Source organism: Armigeres subalbatus, chromosome 1, assembly GCF_024139115.2.
Source record: "Armigeres subalbatus isolate Guangzhou_Male chromosome 1, GZ_Asu_2, whole genome shotgun sequence".
NCBI classification, from domain to species: Eukaryota; Metazoa; Arthropoda; class Insecta; order Diptera; family Culicidae; genus Armigeres; species Armigeres subalbatus.
In genome coordinates this window covers 154,576,364-154,599,039 of record NC_085139.1, presented here as the reverse complement: position 1 = coordinate 154,599,039, position 22,676 = coordinate 154,576,364, and the positions used below count along the sequence as shown (strand labels likewise).

General features: G+C 44.5%; 1 protein-coding gene across 1 annotated transcript; it reads right to left on the bottom strand.

The window, feature by feature from the left end:
• Window positions 1–2,354: 2,354 nt before the first annotated feature.
• LOC134205329 (beta-galactosidase-like) lies at window positions 2,355–14,471 on the bottom strand. Its single transcript, XM_062680495.1, has 9 exons — window positions 14,179–14,471; window positions 13,927–14,084; window positions 13,658–13,872; window positions 4,083–4,247; window positions 3,896–4,006; window positions 3,690–3,840; window positions 3,385–3,620; window positions 3,072–3,313; window positions 2,355–2,961 (listed from the first exon to the last, which is right to left on the bottom strand). Exons 1-9 carry the CDS (start codon window positions 14,269–14,271, stop codon window positions 2,401–2,403), a joined length of 1,932 nt encoding a protein of 643 aa, XP_062536479.1. The 5' UTR covers window positions 14,272–14,471; the 3' UTR covers window positions 2,355–2,400.
• Between the last annotated feature and the right edge of the window lie 8,205 nt (window positions 14,472–22,676).

The following is a 22,676-nucleotide window of genomic DNA, read 5'->3' as shown; positions in this document are numbered from 1 at the left end:
GTTCAATATAGTTTGCCAGGATATCACTACATACGGACTTAGTTGCCCTATTGTTGAGAACGGTATTTTATCCTTAACAGTGAGATCGTCTCCAATGTCTTGTACATGACTCGACTCAAATACTTGTATGAAACAGTACACAGGATTTTGTTTTTACACAATTTTTTCCCCTCGTATTTTTGATCGTGTGACTTCAATTCGCCACCAAAATCTTTGCAACATGTTTCAACAAATTCTACAAATTCTATACATACATGATACATGTAGCAAAAGCTCGCCTATAGACAAGTTCATGTTTGAAATAGATGTTTTGTATAAGTTTTAACCACATTCCAATAGTGTAAATAGTTAGTTATATAAGCGTCTAGGGCTTCGATATGTTTTGTTAAAAAATATGGAATACAGAATAATGAGGAGCATGGTCAGAAAAACATCAAATTATAATGGTAATTCAATTTCATACCTTCAATTGCTTATCTTACAGCGGAAGGATCAGTAGCGGAGACTTGGGAGGGCTTGACCTATTTTTTATTCTAGTAAATCTTTTTTCAAAAATAGCTGATACTCAAATGCCTGGAAATAGCTGTTATTATCAACGAACAAACAATCATTCGAAGTGTTGTGAATAATTAATTTAGTATTGACGTAGGACTACGTTTGTGTTTTTTATACCGAAGTATACTTTGCGATTGCAAAAATCGAATAGCGTCACGATAATCTGCCTCTATAGCAGTTCTTCCTATTCAAACTCCTATTCTGAAGCAGCTAGCTGCTAGCTTCAAAAATGCCCCGCCTTGAGTCGTATCCTTCCTCCTTAGCCGTGCGGTAAGACGCGCGGCTAAAAAAGCAAGACCATGCTAAGGAGTGAGGGTGGCTGGGTTCGATTCCCGGTGCCGGTCTAGGCAATTTTCGGATTGGAAATTGTCTCAACTTCCCTGGGCATAAAAGTATCATCGTGTTAGCCTCATGATATACGAATGCAGAAATGGTAGCTTGGCTTAGAAACCTCGCAGTTAATAACTGTGGAAGTGCTTAAAGAACACTAAGCTGCGAGGCGGCTCTGTCCCAGTATGGGGTTGTAATGCCAATAAGGAGAAGAAGAAGAAGTTGAGTCGTATCTTGAGTGGTTTTCGTATCCTTCGAGATTGAGACCGCTTGAAGAGTCTTTCGTCAGCGAATACCAAGCAGGTTTTCGTGAGGGCCGATCAAGGACGGATCAAATTTTTACCCTGAGACAAAGCCTTTTTTTTCTCCTATAAATTTTTCTTCTACAAATTTTGTCTATGTGTGTGTTTTGTCCAAAACTACGCCTCTGCTCCTGGATACTGGTTTCGCCGTAGAGTTCTGCGAGCTCGTGATTCAACCTTCGCCGCCACATTCCATTTTGCACTCTTCCATGGTTCTACGCATGACTCGCTCAAAGACTCCAAGTGCTTGCAATTTTTCCTCGAGCATGGTACAAATCTCATGTCCGCGGAGGACATCCGATCTTATGATCGTTTTGTACATGATACATTTGGTGCGGATAAGACATTTTTTTACTGCAATTTCTTCTGGAACCGATAGTAGGCACGACTTCCACAGACAATGCGTCTTTGTACTTCACGATCACGACTACCGTTAGTTCAGCAAGCATCCAAGGTAAATGAGTTTGTCCACCACCTCTAAAGGATTCGCATAAATTGTAATACTGCTTCTTTTTATGATGTCTAACAAATACACAATAGCCCTATCGGTGAGATGTTCTGCTACAAAGCAATACTATGCTGAAGACGGCTAAGTTTGAGTCCTTATTCCAGTTGAAAATTTTCTTACTGCCCCTAGGCGCCATTCCTGAGATGGCGAGTTTGGATCTCGGTCAAGTCGGGTGGGATACATTCTAGACTTCCTGGCATAGAGCAGCCATATGGAACATTAAATTGAAAAGCAGATCAAGTTTCAGTCATTTAAGAAGAAGAAGCTAAGTAATTATCTCTTGTTTTATATGGCTTCTGATTCTGAAAATAATTTTACCACACAGAAAATATGATAATGATTCTAAAATTGAGTTATTCTCTGCTTAGTACTCAAGTTATGTAGAAACAACTGTTTCATTTGTATGGGAGTCCCCCTTCCTAAAGGAGCGAGGAGTCTCGAACCAACTTAAGAACCTACCCCGGCCCCAAAAACCTCTGCATACAAATTTTTACGCCGATCGGTTCAGTAATTTCAGAGTCTATAAGGTTCAGATAGACAGAAATTCATTTTTATGTATATAGATAGAAGATAGAAGATAGATAAGTAGAGAATTCGAATAGAATGATGAACAGGGAGCTTACTGTAGGAACGTTTCTTTCCAAAATTATTAAGATGAATTTGCACCGTGGAGGTATTTTATTTATACAAACTTTGCCGGCAAAATCAGTTGAACTTTGGTGAACTATCAAAACCCACAGTCATGAACGGAGTTTTAATAGTTTGATACTCTAGCAGAATGATCTGATTCATATCTCTTTTAAGAATATGCCGCGGCAAATACAGTGTAATCTGCGGTCCCACTCGTGGCCAGTATCGCCCAAGATTGAATCCGTTGACAAAGATGACGCCCTTACCCCAGCCAGACAGATTTAAGTAGGTATCAAGGATATCTATTCTCGCAATATCAAAAGTACCGTAGAAAACCGCTGGACCTTGACGCAGGGGCGTTCCTTGGCGGAACCGAGCTTTTTTGGTAGGTTTATTTCTGTTCCGTTGAATATATTCGTCGATTTTGCTTTTGTCCAGCGAAATGCCCGTCATTGTCCAATTGAGCACCCTCTGAGTATCGATGAATACATTTCCAACTATTCCTTTAAAGTCGTTCGGCGTTCCAAAGTTGATGCGCCCTTGATTCTCAACAAGAATTTGCAATTTTTCCCCAATGCCTTGGGTTACAGGAAGTGTGCTTATAACGTTCTGCCGAGATAATGTTCCGATGAAGTTCTGGAAGGAATTGAAACTCTAAATATTCAACACACCAAAAAACGTCGATGGATCATGTGAACGGAATAACAGTTATCGTTAATTCTATTTAGAGAAGATTCCCTACTTACCGTATCCACGAAAACGTATCCGAGGTCATGTACTTTTTCGACGGTCAATTTCATGGGATCAGTCTTCAAGTCGTTCGGCAATAATGCTTCATACAGAACTAGCCCGGAGTATTGATTCAGAGCTTCAAACGTCATAGGTGTGACGTTCCGCACCTCAGGAGATGCAATTGCTCGAAGGAATTGCTTGTCCAGAAGGTTGGCTATCGGTCGCAGAACAACGGATGGGAGAGACATTTTTCGCACTGAAATCGATGGATTAATATGTTTGAACGAATTTGTTACTTAAATAAAGAAAAACATATTATTTACTTACTGGGAGTTGGCAAAGGGCCGTTCGGCATAGGGAAGAATTCCGAAATCACTTGTCGAATGGCTGAATACTTTGGCGTAGGATCACCCGACTCATCCAACGGCGCATCGTAATCGTATGAGGTTATGTCCGGGATAAACCGGCCGGGGCCTTGTTCGTTTGCCCCCGCTGTGAATCCAAAGTTCGTTCCACCATAAAACATGTAGATATTGACGTTCACTTTTGAGCTCAACATGTATCTAAAATAGTACGCAAGCCAAATCAGATCTTCAAAAAAATATAACCGGACGCTTTCGTCTAAAACCAACCTTAAGGATGCCACAACTGGTTCAATAGGAGTTCGTGCCATTTGTTTCTCTTGCCAATGGGTCAACCAACCCGGATAGTATTCTGCGTTAACTAATGGACCTTTCGGTTGGTGTTTACGAAGATCTTGCCAGTATCCATCAATTTCTTGACCTAGAAGGAATAACATTTAGTCAGTTGGAACTGATACAAAGCTTACCTTACTTACTTGTTCCTGGACCAAAATCTAGCGCACTGAGCACTCCTTCTATACCTCCACATTGTGTTAAACCTGGTCCGTTGTTCGTAAAGAGAACAGCATTGCCTTTGACGTATCGTTCTAAAGAAAAAGGGAACAATATGCAAGTTTTTTTGGTGATTCATTTGGATATATATCGTTTATGTTAATACGGTACCTGTTTCATCCCGCAGCCATTTCATGTACTTATAATCACAGGCGAAGAACGATCCGTATTCATTTTCGACCTGCACCATGATTATAGGACCACCATTTCCATATAAATATGGTTCCAGTCTGGAAAATAGCTCTGCATACCACGTTCGAATCTCACGCAGATAGGCTGAAAATATTTATGAAAATTTATACCACATAGCGCGGATTAGGAGTAAATATATTATATTCTCAAGCAGTTGCTTGCACCTGCCCATCGTATCCATCAACCTTTAGCTACCTCCTGGATTCTGAGTTCGCCGTAGATTCGAGCGGGCTCGTGCAGTTCTTGCAAGTACTCCTCGAGCATCGTCCATATCTCATGTCTATAGAAGACCATCGGTCTCATAAGTGTTTTGTACATTATACGAGAATATTTGTGACTGTTGTTTAATCTGGACCCCTTGTGAATCCGACCACAAAAAGATGCGCTTTCGTATTTCACGACCAATCTTATGGTCAGTCGTTAGTAAGAATCGCAAAAGACGTATCCATCCACTACCTTGAATGGTTTCCCGTATTTCGTAACACTGCTCCCTAGGCGGGCCTTATCGCACTCGGTCAGCCCTAGTAAGCTAGTGCATGTATTTTGTCTTTGGCGCTCTTTCACCACCAGTACAACCCTTTTGTGGCGCCTGCCTAGGATGTGGTGGGGTTTGACAGTGGGCCCTGTTAAACCTCTATAAAAAGCTGCATGAATCCGCAAGTAGGCTCCGCCAAAGCGACCGTGTGCCGCTCAAAGCGCACAAGCCCGCCTTTAAAAACAACTATTACGAACGACATAGAAGATAATACGTCTCGATACAATCGGCAACGACCTAGGCGACGAATAAAGGATCACGATTGGAAGCTTGGAACATGGAACTGCAAGTGGCCAGGCTTTGCAGGTTGCGACAGGATAATCTACGATGAATTACATCCCCGCAACTACGATGTCGTAGCGCTGCAGAAAATCTGCTGGACAGGACAGAAAGTGTGGAAAAGCGGGCATGGAGCGGCTACCTTCTACCAAAGCTGTGGCACCACCAACGTCCGCCGCGGCTAAATATTGGGCGGCTACAAGACGGTAGACTAGCCCAAGACTACGCGCAGCAGCTGGAAGTGGCACTCCCAACGGAAGAGCAGCTAGGCGCAGCATCTCTTGAAGATGGCTGGAGAGATATTCGATCCGCCATTGGAAGCATCGCAACCGCTGCACTAGGCACGGTGGCTCCGGATAAGAGAAACGACTGGTATGACAGCGAATGTGAGCAGTTAGTTGTGGAGAAGAATGCAGCATGGGCGAGATTGCTGCAACACTGCACGAGGGCGAACGAGGCACGATACAAACGGGCGCGGAACAGACAAAACTCGATTTTCCGGAGGAAAAAGCGTCAGCAGGAAGATCGAGACCGTGAAGAGACGGAGCAACTGTACCGTGCTAATAACACACGAAAGTTCTATGAGAAGTTGAACCGTTCACGTAAGGGCCACGTGCCACAGCCTGATATGTGTAAGGACATAAACGGGAACCTTCTTACGAACGAGCGTGAGGTGATCCAAAGGTGGCGGCAACACTACGAAGAGCACCTGTATGGCGATGTGGCAGACGAAGATGGCGGTATGGTGATGGACCTGGGGGAACGCGCGCAGGACATAATTCTACCGGCTCCGGATCTCCAAGAAATCCAGGAGGAGATTAGCCGGCTGAAGAGCAACAAAGCCCCTGGGGTTGACCAACTACCAGGAGAGCTATTTAAACATGGTGGTGAGGCACTGGCTAGAGCGCTGCACTGGGTCATTACCAAGATTTGGGAGGAGGAAGTTTTGCCGCAGGAGTGGATGGAAGGTGTCGTGTGTCCCATCTACAAAAGGGCGATAAGCTGGATTGTAGCAATTACAGCGCAATCACATTGCTGAACGCCGCTTACAAGGTACTCTCCCAAATTTTATGCCGTCGACTAGCACCAATTGCAAGGGAGTTCGTGGGGCAGTACCAGGCGGGTTTATGGGCGAACGCTCCACCACGGACCAGGTGTTCGCCATTCGCCAAGTACTGCAGAAGTGCCGCGAATACAACGTGCCCACACATCATCTATTCATCGACTTCAAAGCCGCATATGATACAATCGATCGGGACCAGCTATGGCAGCTAATGCACGAAAACGGATTTCCGGATAAACTGACACGGTTGATCAAAGCGACGATGGATCGGGTGATGTGCGTAGTTCGAGTTTCAGGGGCATTCACGAGTCCCTTCGAAACCCGCAGAGGGTTACGGCAAGGTGATGGTCTTTCGTGTCTGCTATTCAACATCGCTTTGGAAGGGGTAATACGAAGAGCAAGGATTAACACGAGTGGTACAATTTTCAATAAGTCCGTCCAGCTATTTGGCTTCGCCGACGACATAGATATTATGGCACGTAACTTTGAGAAGATGGAGGAAGCCTACATCAGACTGAAGAGGGAAGCCAAGCGGATCGGACTAGTCATCAACACGTCGAAGACGAAGTACATGATAGGAAGAGGTTCAAGAGAAGACAATGTGAGCCACCCACCGCGAGTTGGCATCGGTGGTGATGAAATCGAGGTGGTAGAAGAATTTGTGTACTTGGGCTCACTGGTGACTGCCGAAAATGATACCAGCAGAGAAATTCGGAGACGTATAATGGCTGGAAATCGTGCATACTTTGGACTCCGCAAGACGCTCCGATCGAATAGAGTTCGCCGCCGTACCAAACTGACAATCTACAAAACGCTCATTAGACCGGTAGTCCTCTACGGACACGAGACCTGGACGTGGAGGACCAACGCGCACTCGGAGTTTTCGAAAGGAAAGTGCTGCGTACCATCTATGGTGGGGTGCAGGTGGCGGACGGTACGTGGAGGAGGCGAATGAACCACGAGCTGCATCAGCTGCTGGGAGAACCATCCATCGTTCACACCGCGAAAATCGGACGACTGCGGTGGGCCGGGCACGTAGCCAGAATGTCAGACAATAACCCGGTGAAAATGGTTCTCGACAATGATTGGACGGGTACAAGAAGGCGAGGTGCGCAGCGGGCAAGGTGGATCGATCAGGTGGAAGATGACTTGCGGACCCTCCGTAGACTGCGTGGTTGGCGACGTGTAGCCATGTACCGAGCCGAATGGAGAAGACTCTTATATACCGCACAGGCCACTTCGGCCTTATTCTGAATAAATGAAAATGAATATATAGATTAAGAGATACAATTTCAAATCGTCAGCATATACTAATTTGCACCCTTTTGGAAGAAAACAACACACATCGTTAAAAAATAAAGAGAATAGTAGGGGCCCTAAATTACTGCCTTGTGGTACTCCAGAAGAGTTGCAGAACATATAAGATTCTTCACTGCCAATCTTTACAGACAACATCCGATTGCACAAGTAGGATTGAAACCATAGCACAATATCTTGAGACACGCCAAGGCGGTCTAGCTTATCCAATAAAATCCGATGATCGATGCTATCAAACGCGGCCGGGCCTTGAGGTCGGTGTATACTGTATCAATCTGCTCACCTCGGTCCATCCCAGTTATGCAGAATGACGTGAATTCTATTAGGTTGGTGGTTGTGGACCGTCCGGGAAAAAATCCATGTTGCTCATCAGCGATATGCGGTTTCAGTTTACGTAACAATATTTCTCCAACCAGAATCTCAAAATGCTTGGAACCGGCACAAAGGGAAGTTATACCACGATAGTTGCCGATGTCACGTTTGTCACCTTTTTTGAATACTGGGAACATGAACGAGTGTTTCCAGCATTCTGGAAACGTTTTGCACCGTAACGAGATGTTGAATACAATGCTGAGGGGTTGACACAGTACGTTTGCACACTTTTTCAGTATCAGTGACGGGATGCCATCTGGTCCAGGGACAGATGAAGGCTTCATTTCACAAATTGCACTGTGGACATCGCTTGCAGAAAATTCTACAACACCCATTGAAATAATATTTTCAGGGACGTCTCGTAGGGCCGCTTCAATTATTTGGTCTGACGTGGAGTTAATATTGAACACACTCGAAAAATGATCAGCAAGGGGTTGCATTTCGTTTCAGTTGAGCCAGTGCTACTTTCACCAAAAAACATACGGGATGGGAGTCCATGCTCATTACGTTTTTCATTGACGAACTTCCAGAATGATTTTATATCAGTCTGTTTCTTTTCAATGTATCTCGAATAGAGAAAGCGGTTATATCGACGGTAGTTGGTGCTAGCAGACACAAACATGTGTTTGGTGAATGGATTGCTTGTTCTAGTGTACACCTTCAAAGCAGACGCTCTTGCACGTTTCAAGCGACGTAAGTGTGCATTAGACCAGATAGGCTTGCGTCGCTGTCGGAATACAGGAACATGATGCACAAACAAAGAAGTAACAGCCTGGTTGAAAAATTTAATGGCCGAATCGGCATCATCCATATTTTCCATTGGTGTCCAATCAGTATTCTCAAGCGCCAAGTTGAGAGAAGCGAATTCAGCTTTTTCAAAGTTATACTGATTGCTATCAAAAGCTTCTTCGAAAGTTAAGGGCAGTGAGATGTTCAGAGTGGCCAAAAGCGCTGGATGGTAGGGGTCAATTTGAACGATCGGAAACGGTGCATTCGGACGCAGTGTCCTCACTACTGAACAATAAATCGAGCGTTCGACCTTGGAAATTTGAAACCGTGTTGAGCTGCACCATATTATTGATGAACATTCCATCGACGAGTTTCGAGCTTGCGCTGCTGAACGTACTATTTTCAGCATCCAAATGTACTTCACCAGATGGTACAACCGTCCAACAGAGATGGGGCTGATTGTAATCTCCAACCAAAACATGAACATCATCATAGTGCATAGCCGAGATTATACTGTTAACAGCAGATATTATAAGTGCCTCTCAATGGTTGGATAAACAGCGCCAATCCAAATTCTCTTGTTAGAGCACTCCACAGTTATCCATAGATGCTCTAGTTGGTCATCGATTACTATAGGTGCAAGAGAAGAACTTAGACCGCGATTAAAATTCCACCTCCTCGTGATTTTCCGGTTTCGACAGGACAGTGGTCCTTCCGATAAACACAGTAATGCTTGCTGAACAACTGAGCTGAACTAATGCTATCATTCAGCCAGGTTTCGGTCAACACGATGACATCGTATTCGTCGTCATACGATGCGGCGAAAAAGTAATCTATTTTGTTACGCAGACTTCTAACATTTTGGTAATAGATGCGAAAAACGTTCTTCCCAAATTTTGCTGATCCAGCATGGGGGCGATTTCCTGAATGCTCGTATGTTGGACCGATATTGTTGAGTGCTGGACGAGGCGTCTGGAATGCACTCAGATTTGAGTGAGGTGCAGTAACTTGCCTAGCTTTGGCAGGCCATATGCTATTCTCAAAATTACCTGGCAGAGCAGGGATAACAACTGCTCGAACGTTTCCTGCACATATATCTGTGTGAAAAACCTCGTCATCCAAGCCGGATTTTGTTGGGAAAGGTTTTTGAGTCTATTCAAAAAACGGGTGCAATATCTTGCCTAGCTTCGGAAGAGCATATACTATTATCATTACCTGACAAAGCAGGAGTATCGACTGCTTGAGTATATCCACGGTCGCCGCAAGGCAGCTCGCCAACAGTTTCCTGGGTTGATAATTTGGGCTCATTACAAAAGGGTGTAGTATTCAGCAATGCTTCGGGTAGACATATACCACTCTTAATTTTACCTGATACACCAGGGGTTACTACTTGTACGGAGATTTCCGCACAATCCACAAATTCAGATTCTGATGATTGCTACGAGGTGTAATCAATTTTTTTCTTGAAGTTTGATATGCGTTTCCGGTAAATTATACAATCTGAACTCCAAGTTGAGTGGGAAACATCGAGTTGATCGTCAGGGGTTGCCTTTTTCGCCTTATTATCTAAGTAGCAGTTGATGCACTTTTCGTAATCTGAGAGGCACTCTGTTACTTCATGACCGTCGGTACATTTTGGGCAACAGGGAGGTTTACTGCAATTCGAAGCTGTGTGGCCATATTCAGAGCAGTGGAAGCATCTTAAAACGTTGACGGATTCAGAAACAAAGCAGCGCTCCCATCCTAGAAATATACGCTTGAGGCCCAGCAGCATGGCGAATGTTTTTGAGTCTGTCTCGATGATTGCTGAGTTTGACTTTTTGGTCTGCTTCTCACCGTTCAACAATCGAATAAGTTTTATTTCAGCAGTGGCAGGGATGTTATTCTGCTTACGTAGTTTTTCAAGAAATACGTTCGGTTCCATCGTAGTCGAAATTCCCGTAATTTTCAGTCTAGGTCTCAATGGTTTGAGAATCTCGATGTCGTATTTTTCGGAAAGTGATGCTTTTGCAGCATGTACAAGTTTAACTGCGAGCGAGGATGAACAGCAACGAATGCGAGCGGTACCACTTGCAAGAAAGAAAACATTCTTCACACAAAATTGAACCGGGTCGAGCTGGTCTTGAATGTCATTTTTGGTCACATCAGTTTCCTGGAAAACTTTTGGTTTGATCTGCACAGTTTCACAGAACACATTCTTCACAGAAAACATTCTTCACACAAAATTGAACCGGGTCGAGCTGATCTTGAATGTCATTTTTGGTCACATCAGTTTCCTGGAAAACTTTTGGTTTGATCTGCACAGTTTCGTCAAGTTCTGCAACTGTTTTCGAGCTTGATAGCGATGAAAAATTGGATGTTGAAATCGGATGATCTTTTTTCTGAGCATTAACCACCGCGGCTGAGCTCTTGTTGTTATTGGCTAATGGACTTTTCGATCCTAATCGTCGCCTTTTTCCAGAGCGGAGTAAACCACCTTCTGAAGCCATTGAAGGAAAATCTCGTGCAACAGTATCGGCAGTATCAACAGCAACGACAGCAGAGTCCACATCTTCTGTATTTCTCGAGGCAGCAACGATCGTTTCAAAGTAGCCGCTCTCACCGATATGTTATTACCGCCAACTGACAATTTGTTATGCAGCCAAGCTTTAATATTTTCCGACACTCGTTCAGTGATGGCAGACTCAAGTGAATGAATATGCTGTAGTATACTGTCTTGTAGTGATGAGGCAAGATCTGATTGCATATTTTTGAACTCAGAAACATTAGCAAGAATCTCAGCGCAGTTGTTCATCGTTAATGCATAATTGCTTCTTGCGACAGCTGTGACACATATACTTCAATGAGACACATTCTCTCAGTGCAGTCACTCCAGACAGATTTAGATCTGAACATTTTACATGCAGAATCTGATCACACCCACCGAAGCAATAAATACGATCGTTCTCGGAAGTTATTTTTAATGCACAGGCTCCGCGTCCGTTATGCCTAACGTCCGTATGCCTATCGTACTTATGTCTAACGTCGCGGACCCCATTCGTCATATACGGCGAAAAGTTATTAAAATATATTTATAAATTTATTTAGGAACCTCCAAAGCAGACCAACGTAACCAACCCGGATCTTGCCAATGTTCCGCGTCCCATGTGAATCAATCACGCACTGATATAATTTACTCACCGTTAACACACGTCACAATTTCGTGACTATTCCGCATCCTAATACGAACACGTTCAATCTCGAACTGATTTATTTACTCACTGACCGCACGCGGCACAGGCGTCATCAAGGTGTTGTGGAAGGCCTTTAACGTCGATGAAATGGTCACTGGCGTAGACAATCCCAAAGAAGAAAAAAACTGCCACGATTGCAGTCACAGACTCAACTGGGTTAATTTTGCGAAAGTAGAACTCCAATTGTGAGCAAGTGTTGACGGGGCCAGTCGTTGTCGAGCCCAAAATGTTTATCCAGACATTGTGGAAACTAGAACTGAACTGGGATGACCCGCTCCCAGAACTTCAGGAGCATAACGGCGTACCTTCACTGCACTCACGCGGACGCATCTGTATTTTATAAATTTATTTATTTAGTTTACATCCAAACAGATAACACTGAATCAACAATTTGACGCCACAATACACGGTTCGAGACCGCATCTCTCCATCGAATGCGCCCCACGTTCGCCAAGTCGTTTTGTACCTGGTCTGGCCACCTCGCTCGCTCTGCTCCACGCCGTCTCGTACCTGCCGGATCGGAAGCGAACACCATCTTTGCAGGGTTGCTGTCCGGCATTCTTGCAACATGTCCTGCCCATCGTACCCTTCCGGCTATAGCTACCTTCTGGATACTGGGTTCGCCGTAGAGCTGGGCAAGCTCGTGGTTCATTCTTCGCCCCACACACCGTCTTCTTGCACACTGACAAAGATGATCCTAAGCACCCGTTTCTCGAATACTCCGAGTGTTTGCAAATCCTCCTCGAGCATTGTTCATGTTTCAAGTGGGTAGACTACCGGTCTTATCAGCGTCTTGTACATGACACATTTGGTGCGGTGGTAAATTTGTTTGACCTCATCGGTATGTGTTCAGCTAATTATGACCAAGTCACGTGTCGCGGCACTGAAGAAAATGAAACGTAATAAGACTAAGCCTCGCCTCGAACTGACACCCGCCCTGCTTCTCAGTCAAGCTACCTCACTAATTAATCCGTCCTACTTCTGGACTGATACCAAATTTTGGATTCAATACCTGACAAAAGGTGGTGTGCGGAATCAGGTCGCAGGATTTGAAAATTCAACTGACGTTCTTTCGCGAGAAATAACAGCTATACAACTGGTGTGTCAGTCACTCTTGTTTGACGGACCTGTTCGGTTGCGACAAGGACGCTTGCGACATCTAGCGATATATTTATTCGACTGGTGGCTTTATTACGCCAATTGCGTCACAACTAACAAAGAACAAATCGAAACTTCAAGAGTCGCAAGAACACGATCCACATTATTCCTCACGTTGGTAATTCGCCGTTACCACGTAAAAATGCTTCACTCCGGACAGCAAGTCGTCACAACAAGCACCAAAGAACATTTCTGGTTTCCCAACATCTGAAACCGAAGACATTTTATCGTTCGACATCGTACATCGGATGCGTTTTGCGGCACTGACCTCGCACTCATCACCGATCGGCGAGGACGTCCGGATCCTCATTATGTGTGACAATGGTTAATTTGTGATTTTGTCTACTGGGTTTACTGTGGTGATCTCCAGACCGATAAGGAAGACAGTGCTGGAAGTAGGTACTGCTAATGGCCTTAGTTTTAGAGGCTGTGAATTGGTCGCAAGACATACATGTTAGTCAGCAAGTAAGCGCTGAACATTCCAATATTTAGTCGGTTTAAACTTTAAAATTTTCCTCCAAAACAATACAAATCTAAACCACGCTGTATTCAATTCGATAAGCTACTATTCGTGGGCGAATGGTAAATGAATTTTAGCCTGGTACGTCACTGAAATGTCTGTGGAAATCTCGGGAAAATATTATGTTTATGTATTATCCGATTCGACCTGTTAGAAGTTTCCTGCACAAAACGGAAATTGTGCCGGCCTTATACAGAATTGTAACCATAAACCAACATATAAGCCGATAATACCTATGACTTCATAGCAAATTAGCATGAACTGAAATCAAACTTTCAATTAATTTACCAACGTCAGCCGTCCGTAGTTGAATGCCAGGGTACTTATGAAGCAGCCAATAAGGGAATCCTCCCATGTCCCGTTCTGCGCAGATATACGGGCCTGGTCTCAGAATCACCAGAAGATCTTCATTGTGTGCCATTTGGATGAACTGCTCAATGTCAGCAATTCCCTTCCAATTATAAACCCCTTCCTTGGGATTGTGCATTGACCATTCCACATATCTGTAACCAAAATACAGTGATGACAGCATTTAAATTAATATCAATTATACGCACGTTGTGATTGCGTTCAATCCGGCAGCTCGCATCGATTTCAATATTGATCCCCATGCCTCAGGCATTGCGCGGAAATAGTGGAACGAACCAGCAACATACTGAAATGGCGCTCCATCCAACAAAAATGTGTTATTGTCGTAGTCAACAGTGAAAGTCCGCTGGAACAAACAGAAATTAATCATAAGTCAAGTTAGTATGGTCAAGTGAGTGTAACACTCTTGACATTAATATAAAAAAGCTTCAAGTACTCACCTGACGATTATCGAGAAGTCTCTGACCATTCACAGGACAACTAATGGCTACCGCAACGGCAATAAATACCAACAAACTGTTTGATAATACCATCTCAATTGATCATTATTTATAACGCACTATGATGAACCAACTTATGGGATTAAAATGAGAAATGTTCTAGAGTGCTTTTTATCTGTAAGCTAAAAATATAATCATGCCGCAGTTATCACTGCTGCATTCCACCGATGATCAACAAGAGGATCGTAACGCGCAAATATCTCCTCTAGACTGAATCCTAAACCAAGATAAATCGAAATGAAGCATGCTTATTCTCTTGTTTTTCGATCTTAGCTAGAGCAGTGTTTATTCTTCGTTCATTCATTCGTTATTAGGGGAGCATGCGCGAGATGGTGTGCGCTCATCCGAAACTGTTGTTGATGCGTCTGGCGTGCACCTGATTTATTTGTATCGCGGCGCTACTCGGCTATAGACAAACAGATTGATATTTGTGCGAGTATAAAATGGACAGATTTGATGTAAATGGAAGTGGAAGCATATCTGAACTAGCAGACCTAAGAAATGTAATCTAGTTAAAATTAATTTCGAAATAATTCCTAACATTTATGGCTCCCTTATGAAACTCATATTTAATAAAATATCGATTTAATTTTTCATTACATTTTCAAACTACATAAATTTAGGAATCTGCACTATAGACATTGGATATATTTGTTATTGAAAAGGCTTTTAGGATGGGTCTGAGTAAATATAACGGGTCGCTCACAAGAGCAAATCCATCAAGCGTGGCGGATTTCCTTGCGGACAAGAGCTGGTCCTCTATTTGGCTTGGGCCGATTGGGATTTCATTCGTGGGTTTCGGGTTGGTTTTATCGGGCTTTCCATCCAAAACTCTGCACTTCTTATACTGCCGCTAACCGCAAGTCGAGCACATCTGTATATGAAGACCCATATACAGATGTACTCGACTTGCGGTTAGCGGCAGTATACACTTTAATACATTTATTCAGTCCATCACATGTTACACATCACTTTGGAATTTTAACAACAATTTTAACACGAAACTACATTTATTGCTTGTCATAAGAAGAGTTTGCACAATCCCATTTAATGTCACCACTTAATTGTACCTTGACAGATACGTATTTCGACCTCAACAGTAAGGTCGTCTTCACTGTCTCGTACTCGACTCGACAAGTACGAGACACTTAAGACGACCTTACTGTTGAGGTCGAAATACGTATCTGTCAAGGTGCAATTAAGTGGTTGAATTTAATGGGATTGTATAAACTCGTCTTATGACAAGTGAAGACTTTCCACTAAAAACGCTCAAAATAATTTTCTTTACATTTATTGACTTAAACACTATACATATTTTGGTTTGAATTCCTAGGAACTTCGAATCCCGTCCGATCCTTTTGTTTGCTATTAGGAGACATAATTCAATTCTGGGATGCCCCGGGGCCGACAGCTTGTGGGGGCTCAAAATGTGCAGAAAAAGGTTGGTTTTGGTACATAAGGCCCCCCCCTTATCCGGCCCTGGCCATATTACTTGAGATGCAGTAGTTATTGTATGGCCTTTCCACACAGCTGAACACATGGAACCTGCGCAGGGTATTTTTTATTCACTTAACATACTTTAGTGTGAGCATTATTCACAAGTTCGAAAAAAGGCTTATAACACTAGTCTAGCATTGACACTATGTGTGAACAATAGGTTTCTTCTAAACATTCCTAGCGACTTCCAAGTGGGCTCTATACTCATGAGAGACGGTTTGCAAATTTTGACGAAGATGTCTACAAAAACCCATGCCAATGGAAACCCATCATGCCCATGCTAGTACCTACAGCTAATGTGAATGATTTGCAACTCGGTTATTTCCAAATCAGATGTTCTAGGTTCTCCAAACTGTTCTGGAATTTGGATCAAATGGTTTACCAGGTCAACTGGACTCGATACAAATCTGACAGCAACCAATCATGTCCAAACCATATGTTCTAGGTTCTCCAAGTTGTACTGCAGTTTGGATCAATCGAAAGTAGTATGCAGCGGAAAAATCAAAGTTGTATACAGCGCGAATTTTGTCTTCGTTTGCAGACTACGGGACTTAAGCTGGTTACGAAGTCCGTAATAAGCCTTATTTGCAGCTGCAATACGTCTTTTCACCTCGCGGGTAACATCATTATCACACGTCACTAATCCAAGATACACAAATTCTTCTACCATTCAAATGTTTCACCATCCAGCACCATTTCACTACCACCACCACTAATGAACCCACGTTGGCTGCCAGCGACCATGTACTGGTATTTATCGTGAGTCCAATCCCCGCTGTCTCCCTCTTAAAAGGCGCAAAAGCCACTTCCACGGCAAGGCGATCAATTCTGATAATATCGATATCGTCCGCAAATCCTAGGAGCATATGCGATCTTGTGATAATGGTTCCGCTTTTTTGCACACCAGCTCTCCTAATCGCTCCCTCGAGCGCTATATTGATTCGCTCCCACGAGCGCTATAGTAGATTCGAGAGTGCATCACCGTGCTTCAATCCATCTAAGGTAATAAATGATGTCGATATTTCATCCGTCCAACGTTTTACGAATCTGCCGTATCAGTTTCGCCGGAAAACCATGTTCAAGCATAATTTGCCATAATTCATACCGTTTCACTGAATCGTACGCCGCATTGAAATCAATGAACAGATGATGTGTCTGCAAGTTGTACTCCCGGAATTTATGAAGGATCTGTCTCAGGGTACACATTTGATCCGTCGTTGATATGCCCTCACGAAAATCTGCTTGGTATTCGCCGAATTAAGAAGGGTTATTCCTCGGTAATTGGCGCACTACAGTCTGTGCCTTTTCTTAAAGAGAGGTCAAATGAGGCCGTCTAACCAACTAGCAGGTAATTCCTCGTCTTCCCATATTTTCGGCATAATCTGGTGCAGAACTTCATAAAGCTGCTCACTGCCATATTTCAGAAGTTCAACCAGGAGCTGGTCCTTCCCCGCAGCCTTACTTTTTTCAGCTCTTTAATAGCTTTTCTAACCTCATCTAGTGTAAGCGACTAGACAGCTTGTCCATCGTCGCTAATATTTATTCTGTTCACCGATGCACCGTCACTTCCACTATTCAACAAAGTCTCGAAGTGTTCCTTCCACCTGGCAGCCACTTCGGTTTTATCTGTCAGCAAATTCCCTTCTCGGTCGTTGCACATGACGGGAGATGGCGCTGTCTTTGTCCGCACGCTATTGACAGTCTCATAAAACCTCCGCATATCATTCTGCTCCATTTTTTTTTCTGCGCCTCGCTAATCACTTGTTCTTCGTATTCCTTTTTCTTCCTGCAGTGGGTTCGTTTTTAGTTTAGTTGCTTCCTTGTACCGATCTCTTTTCGATCGAGTACCCGACATCAACATCTGATTTCTGGTAACGTCCTCTCGTCTGTCAAACTCTGACGCATCGTCCGCACATCGATAACATCCGAGAAATAACGCCCATCCACCAGAACATGGTATATCTGGATGTAAATTTCTCCATTTTGGTGTCTGCAGCCAGGTGTGCTTTGGGATGTTCTTTCGTGCAAAGTAGGTGCTACTGATGGCCATCCCTCTGGCAGCAGCAATATTTACTAGCCGTAGGCCGTTGTCATTGGTAGCGGAGTGAAGGCTCTCCCTACCGGTTATGGGACGGAAAAAGTCCTATCTACCGACCTGAGCGTTAGCGTCTCCGATAACAATTTTGATGTCATGCTTTGAGCACTCTCCATAGGCTTCATCAAGACATTTGTAAAACGTGTTCTTCACGTCGTCGGATTTATCGTTTGTCGGTGCGTACACGTTGATTAGGCTGTAATTAAAGAATTTGCCCCGTATCCTCAACACACAGATTCGTTCGCTAATGGGTATCCACCGCATCACTCGCTTTACCTGATTGCCCATCACTACGAAACCAACTTCATGCTCTGCTTTTCCGCCGCCGCTGTGATAGATGTTATATTTGAATGCAGTGTTGGTCGTGGGGTCCACGGCTCCGAATTCACGTTCTCCGGATCTAACCTACAAACGATTGTTGAATTAGCGCTCAGCGTGAGATAGGAACTTGTGGAGACCAGGGGTGGCATTGCGCATCTCGATTCGAACGTAATTCTATCGAGTCGAACGTGTTTGGCATAACGGCTTTCGATTCGATCTCGACAACGACTCATCGTTCGAGTATGCTCGAGGAGGTACAAGAATAACGAGATGTTTTGGCATTATGGATACTCGATAGCACACTGGAAAACGACTCAAGTCGACACTCGTCACCTTTATAGCTTTCGAATCTTGTTCGAGAGTAATTTCTTGCTGAAAGTTTTTAGTTCCATTTGTTATTATTTCTCTACGGGAAGATAATAAATGTTTCATTATTGTATCTTGAAGGAAAGAATTTCATTAGAATACCTACTTTTATAGTTTCCAGACAATATGAAATCTCTAATTATCCCGAAATCCGCGTAAAAACGACTTAAACTAAAATCTTTTTTTTTGCAGTTTTCACGTATTTCATAACGATTTCGATAAATCGCGTGAAAAATCGATGGGGAAAATCTGCGTAAACTACGTAAAAATAGTGAGTTAAATAAAAAAATGCGCAAGAGATAACCCAAGTGCATTTAACTAAAACACATGGAAACATCAAAGTAATTTATTGTCGAATCCTTCTTTAGCTTTAAATTATTTAGCTGAAAATTGGATCTGTGACATAAACTCTCTGGCTGAGCGCAATGTGCTTCTCGAAACGGGTGACTTGGATACCGAGGAAAAACTTGATGTCCTCGAGAGACGTCACCGTGAAATGTCGGTTCAGCTGCTTGACGATGTCCTCGTATTCGTGCTCCGTCTCGCACACTATAACAAAATCGTCAACGTAGACAGCAATGTAGGCGAGCTTACCTTTTCTCCTCCTGAATTAGAGGCAGCAGTCATTCTTCGACGGCTTGAAACCCATTTGGTTGAGCGTGACGTCCAATTTGTGGTTCCAAATACGGGCGGCTTGTTTCAGCCCATACAATCCCTTCCGTAAACGGCATACGTCCGTTTCATCTTCCGCTACACATACTGGAGGCAGCCGCATGTAGACCGTTTCTTGAAGAAACGTTCCGTTCAGGTAAGGGGTCTTGACATCAGCATGCTTGATCAGGAGTTTCCTTTGACTTGCAACGGAGAATAGAGCCCGAAACGTTGTTTGCTTCACGACCGGAGCTAAAACTTCATCGTAATCGACTCCATCTTCTTCTTCTTCTTCTTCTTATTGGCGTTACATCCCCACACTGGGAAAGAGCCGCCTCGCAGCTTAGTGTTCATTAAGCACTTCCACAGTTATTAACTGCGAGGTTTCAAAGCCAGGTTACCATTTTTGCATTCGTATATCATGAGGCTAGCACGATGATACTTTTATGCCCAGGGAAGTCGAGACAATTTCCAATCCGAAAATTGCCTAGACCGGCACCGGGAATCGAACCCAGCCACCCTCAGCATGGTCTTGCTTTGTAGCCGCGCGTCTTACCGCACGGCTAAGGAGGGCCCAATCGACTCCATACTTCTGCGTAAAGCCCTGCGCGACTAGACGCGCTTTGTGGCGAACGATCCTGCCACTATCGTCCACCTTCTTTTTGAAGATCCAGCGGCACCCGATGATTTTCTTGTCGGTCGGCAGCTTGGCTGGCTCCCACACGTTGTTCTCGTATAGCGACATCAACTCTTCCTGCATGGCCTGCCTCCACAAATCAGCTTCTGGACTAGCCACAGGTTCTTGATAGCTGCGTGGCTCATCATTATGACAGCATGCAAGTAATCAGCACCGTAATGATTAGGTGGGATACCTTTGGTCACCCTAGTCGACCGTCGCGGTGTACCAACCGCTCGCTCTTCGTCCACCGGCATCGGCTCTACGTGTGGCTCTTCGTCGGGATCGGCATCCTCGTACAGGCTGTCATCCGAATGGTCTTCATATCCGTGGAAATCTTCTTCGCTCTCGCTATCGCCGGGCTCGGCTGCCAGGCCGGGTTGCGCAGGCTCCTCCTGTTTCTTCATCTCCCTACGGTTCATGTCAATTAGCGATAAGGGAAGAATAACGTACCTTCATCCTCTATGGTAGTCTCCGGATCGATATTGGCTGATAGGAAACGAGCATCCCGACTAATCGTCACCTTGTTTGTCTTGGTGATGATAAAACGCCACGCTTTGTGTTGCAGCGAATAGCCTACAAAGGTTAACTTTTCGGCTCTGGCTTCGAGCTTCGTTCGTTTGACATCAGGAACAAAAACGTACGCCTCAAACGTACCTCAAGACTTTCGGCGGCTTGCCGAACTGCGTCTTCATCTTCTGCACGTAGTCCTGGATGGCATCAAACGTGTCGGATTTCTTCTGCAGCATATACACCGTGGTATACCGGCTGTGGTCGTCGATAAGCGTCATGAAATAACGTCGACCACCCGGTGTCATTGTCCGCATTGGTCCACACAGGTCACTGTGAATCAGGTCCATCACATCCTTACTGCTCTTCTTTGCCTTTTTTGGAAATGGCAGTCTTGCCATCTTACCCTGCAGGCAAGTTTCGCATGGCAAAACCAAACCGCATCGCTTGATGTTGATACCCGTGGCCAGTTGTCGCTGTTCCAACTCCTGTATGGCCGTCACGTCTCGATGACCGAGTTTGCGGTGCCAGTCATGCAAACAGCTTTTCGCATCGCAATGCTCCTTCACAGCACCCACGCGCTCCACCATTCGTAGATGATAGAGACCGTTGCTACGTGTCGCCACAGCGGCAATCCGTTCCCCACTGGAAATCGTACATCCAACCTCGTTGAAATTCACGGCTGCACCTTTTTGGACGAGCTTTCCAACAGAGACAAAGTTCATGTCCAGCTCCGGGACGTAGAACACGCCGGTCAGCACAATCTGCATCTCTTCACCGTCACGCCCGTAACAGTGGATCTGGCAGTTACCTACACCTTTCACTGCAGCTCTCTTCCCATCAGCAACCGTGACAAACTTTAGGGTACCTACGTGGGGGCTTTCCACGGACACGAAAAACTCTCGATTGGCGCACATGTGCGAGCTCGCACCGGAATCCACAATCCACTTCGTCACTGGTCCTTCTCATGCGCTGAACACGAAATTTTCTTCAGTCGACGCTGCTTTTCTTGCCTTCGCTTGTTGCCTAGCAACGTGTTTGGTTTCCGTTTGTCGCCCTCGAAAATTTTCTCCACGGTTTTGCTTCTGCCACAATGCACAATCTCGCTTCTTGGGGCCAACAGTTTGACAGTGGTGGCACACGATCAACTTCACTTTTCCGTTCACCTTCAGCACCGCTGAATCCGCCGGAACCGGCTCGCTGCGCTTCTGCACCTCGTTGATAATTTTATCTTTCACGAGTGCCAGCGTCAGCTCGTCTTCCGACCGGTTTTTGAGCGTGGTGGTTAGTGCGTCGAATGTGCTTGGCAAACTGCGAAGGGCAAGAATAACCTGCAAATCATCGTCGAGCTTCGTACCTGCGTTGGTCAATTTCTCGAACAAGCTGGTGGTCCTCGATGTCGTCTCCGCCCTGGAACTTGAGATCGCAAATCCGCTTTAGAATATGAACCTTCGACGTCAGCGACTTTTTCTCGTGTTACTTCCACAGGTTATCCCATACTTCTTTGGCGGTCTGCGTTCCTCGAATATGGCTATGTTGACTCCTGGTTAGAAGCAACCCGATGGTCACACGTGCTTTTTGATCACCTTCGTCCCAGGCTTCCAGCGCCGCCGCGTTCGCACCGTCGTCCGTAGCTGCTGGCTTCACGCCGGGCACGATGTACTTCCAAAGGCCTTCTCGCACCAATAGGAACTCCACCTCTAGCTTCCAGGTTTCGTAGTTTTCGTTGGTCAGCTTCGCGATTCCAGATCTTTCATCTTGATTTCTCCTGGGTCCATGGCCGTAGACCGGAACACTACTTCTTTCGTGAAAAGGAAAACGTCTGAACTTGAAGAGAGACAAACTAGGAATGAATTTTATTCAAATTTAAAATACTAATCTATGGTTGCTTTGATTCGTTGTCGCCAACTAGATCTGCATCACCAACATGCCTTTCCAACAGGAAACATGCTACACGCAGATGAAATTACTCTTATTCTATCTGTTTACTCACATTCGCCATGCGCTGAAGGTTGTCTCTCTAGCGGGCGGCATACTAAACACGGAGACAGCTATCTCTTATTCTTTCTGTTTACATTTCGTTTGACAGAACATACTCGATTGAGCTAGTACAGCACCATTCCAAATCTTGTACTGCGACTGAATGAAGTCGAATGAAATACATAATGCCGCAATTTTTTAGAAACGAATGCAAAAACGTACGAATCGAGTGATTCGATTCGAGATGCACAATGCCACCCCAGAGCTATGTTGCCCACCATTTTGATTCTATCTATGCAATTTTATTTTATCATCTAACCCCATAGTGTTCCGATCCAACCT